Source organism: Lactuca virosa, chromosome 1 (genome assembly GCF_052849685.1).
Source record: "Lactuca virosa cultivar CGN04683 chromosome 1, Lactuca_virosa_CGN04683_v6, whole genome shotgun sequence".
Classification (NCBI taxonomy): domain Eukaryota; kingdom Viridiplantae; phylum Streptophyta; class Magnoliopsida; order Asterales; family Asteraceae; genus Lactuca; species Lactuca virosa.
The window spans coordinates 275,224,631-275,228,203 of NC_136426.1; the positions used below are offsets into that span (position 1 = coordinate 275,224,631).

The 3,573-nt window shown below is 35.7% G+C and overlaps 1 protein-coding gene across 1 annotated transcript; it reads left to right on the top strand.

Moving 5' to 3' along the window:
- Nucleotides 1-2,071: 2,071 nt before the first annotated feature.
- GUN4 (protein GENOMES UNCOUPLED 4) lies at nt 2,072-3,075 on the top strand. Its single transcript, XM_079085786.1, has one exon. The coding sequence runs from the start codon at nt 2,140-2,142 to the stop codon at nt 2,908-2,910; it is 771 nt and encodes a 256-aa protein (XP_078941912.1). The 5' UTR covers nt 2,072-2,139; the 3' UTR covers nt 2,911-3,075.
- The last annotated feature ends 498 nt before the right edge of the window (nt 3,076-3,573 follow it).

Sequence of the window (3,573 nt, forward strand, 5' to 3'; positions counted from 1 at the left end):
ATATATATATATATATATATATATATATATATATATATATATATATATATATATATATATATATCAAGACACATCTAAAGCTAAGTTCTACTTCTTTCTCTACATACATACAATCGGGTTCCGTCCACTCGAAGGACCCGACCCCCATTTTGCATCAATACTAACTTCATTGTCGGAGGCTGCTCTCGGGACGCAAGTCCGGAGGCAACTCTAATGGTCCTCGTTTATGAATGTAACAAGAAACAAATCGGGGCTCGCTAGCAGCATCGAAGCACACATCCGAGTTCTCAATTTGATCAGCCTCGTGACTATTTTTCGGGATACATCAATATGTATTTTTTGAAATGATTTTTTTTAATAAATTATATAAGATTAATGGTAAAATGTGTACAAAAAATTTTAATGGTATAATGTGTATATAATAAACAGTAAAATCCACATCAGCAGCCATATGGCTGATGACCTACTATTAGCGGTAACGTAATTGTATTTTTTGAACAAATGTGAAAATGGTCATAAGTGTACAAACGTTATAGTTAGTTGGCAATATGTGTACAAAAAAAAGTTCAATGATATTTTTTGTACATTTTTGATACTTCGTTACCATTATAAGTCATTTTCCCTAAGAACATGGCAAGCTAAGTTCATTCATTCAGAACTGGCAAGCACCCGGAAGCACTAGACCAATAAGCTAGATCTCCCTATGGGGCATTGCACGTTTAGCCAGACCGCTCCGCTCGTGCTTCTCCTTGCGTCTTGCACTAGAACAGGGAAATCGCTACTAAAGCACTTTCTCTCATGAATTGAAAGAGTTCTATCTGGGTCAAAATGCTACGGCTTACTTATACTCTTGCAAGCAAGGCAAGAAGCGATTCTCTTAGCCGACTTTGGGGATCGATCACCACAAGAAGGAGCTACACATGAAGAATGGCAAGACATAGAAAGAAGGGGTTCTGTACGAATGCCCTGTTGAGGAAGAGAAGGGGTTTGAGAAGAAGGTCTTCTTAAAAAGGTTAAAATTTGAAATTTGAAAAGACATGGTTATATTTTAAAAAATGTACTATTTGTTTTTTAAATTAGCGTATGTGTTTACAGTGGTAAAAAAACAAAGCCTCAACGTCTCTCTCTCTCTCATCGGTATCGAAGTGCCGAATTCACCCACCGAGTTTGGCATGTCGAGTCCATTTCACCTCCGCCGAGCCTTTGTGGAGACAAATCCACGTAGCTTAACGGTATTTTTTGATCACTAAAAAATTCAATAACAAATAGTGTAAAAATATGATTAAACATGTTCTAAATCATTATTCATTTATTTTAAAGCTATTGGCGGTCATTTTACACTAAAACAACTTCTATTTCACAAATAGTTTGCTGATCTTAAAATAAATGAAATAAAAGTGTTTTTATTTGTTTTTCGACAACCAGATGTCCAAAAATATTACTATTTGTTTCAAAGTACAATGAAACTATGGAAGTGGGTCAAGATTGAAAAGTGCCGGGTGTGTGGTAATGACGTGAGGAGAGTGATATAGCAAATCCACCCTCACCCAAATTCAACCAATTGCATTACACCTTTCTACTCCCCTTTCATTCATTTCTTATCTCCATTATCTTAGCCAATCCCATTCTTTACTCAAACTACATCTACACCCCCTAACTTCTTATACAATCACAAATGGTGAAATTATAAAAAGCAAATATATTTCACCCTTTTTTTATCTAGTTAAATGATTAATCCTTTTAATTATCATACATATATTATCAATATGTAATTTTCAAATACAAACGGTTGTGCTAATAGTATTTGTACAATTTTAATGACAATTAACAAAAGTTATGGTTTCATCACTAAGATAACAATAGTGAGTCCAAAAAACATAGATCAATATATTATATATTGTAATTTTTTTTGTTGCTATTATATATAATTCCCATATTATAAGAATATTTCCTCTTAAAAGAAGATATTTAAATAAACTAGTTAGAAGGACTGAATAGTATTATCTTCATATCTTAGGGGTGTAATTGAAAATCATTGTCATCATTCCTAGTTCTTATTCTACTTGTAACGACCTCCTTTCTTCCCTTTGATGTCATAAACCCCCCTTTTTACTCTCTCTCTCTCTCTCTCTCTCTCCGATGGCCACCAATTCTCTTCAATCTTTGAACTACCGCCACCACACTCCGCCAATTGGCCGGCGGCAGTCACTAGAATGTCCACCGCTTCTATCATTTAATATCAAATCAAACAATACTAATAATCCTACACTCTCTATTTCATCCGCCGTAAAAACCTTCTCTATGTCGTCCACAACGTCCACTTCCTCCACCACCGCCGCCCAATCAACCTCCTTTGACCTCCTCAAAAGTCTCCTCGCCGCCAACGATTTCCGAGAAGCCGACAACGAAACCCGGCGTCTCCTCATCGCTCTCGCCGGCGAAGCAGCACAGAAACGCGGGTATGTTTTCTTCTCCGAAGTACAATTCATAGCAGAATCAGATCTGAAAACAATAGACGAACTATGGAGGAATCACAGCAACAATAAATTCGGGTACAGCGTCCAGAAACGATTGTGGGAGAAATCAAACAGAGATTTCACAACATTGTTTATAAAACTTGGGTGGATGAAGAAACTCGACACTGAAGTCTTACAATACAACTACAGAGCTTTCCCAGATGAATTCATTTGGGAATTGACTGAGGAAACACCAGAAGGCCATCTGCCATTGACGAATGCACTAAGAGGGACACAGTTGTTCAGCTACATTCTAACTCACCCTGCATTTGCAGAAGAAGAAAGCGCCATTGAAGAAGAAGAGGAGAAGAAGGAAGAAGAAAGAGATAAGGGAGGGTTGTCAAAACCACAGCCACTTGGCAAAGGAGTGTTCAAGCCTGATTATAGTTTTTAATGGAAAAAGTAAAATATGGTTTGTAATATTTGTCCAAATGCACGGACACTGACAAATATTTATATCAAAATATCTACCTTTGTGATTCTCTCTCGTATTATTTGTTTTTACAGCTTGTACATTTATTGAATTTATATTAAGGGGTTTATATAAATCTTTATGAAATTTTAGTTATAATTAGAATGTAATTATATAATGTTTTAATTTACTTTTTTTTACGCAAATGAAAAAAATAATAATACTAAAAGATGGTTACATAAGTATTTCAGTTGACTATATGTAGCTACGTACTATAGATAAATCAAAAGAAAAATCATCAACTTTTAGGTAATGTAACCGTTTTAAGCAGAGGTGAGCATTGAAAAGAGTACTTGTTTTTGGAATCAGAACCTTTTTGAAACTGTCGTTTCAAAAACCAGAATCGATGGCACTGTTTCTGGTTCCGGTTCCTAAAAATAGGAATGTAACATCCGTTTTCAGGTATTAATCTTTTGGCATTTAAATTATTTAAGTTGTGATTTTGACTGGCCACGAACATGATTTTGACTGGCCACGAACAGTGATGGGGACACATCGTTATGCGGTCACATTATTGAAGTGGCAGCATGGTTAAAGCTTAGCAACAGCGTAGTGAGCTTGATATACAAAACACTAAAAGCCTCG

Bases quoted from the DNA above. Each gene is read 5' to 3' on its own strand.
- GUN4 (XM_079085786.1), top strand. From the start codon at position 2,140: ATGGCCACCAATTCTCTTCAATCTTTGAACTACCGCCACCACACTCCG.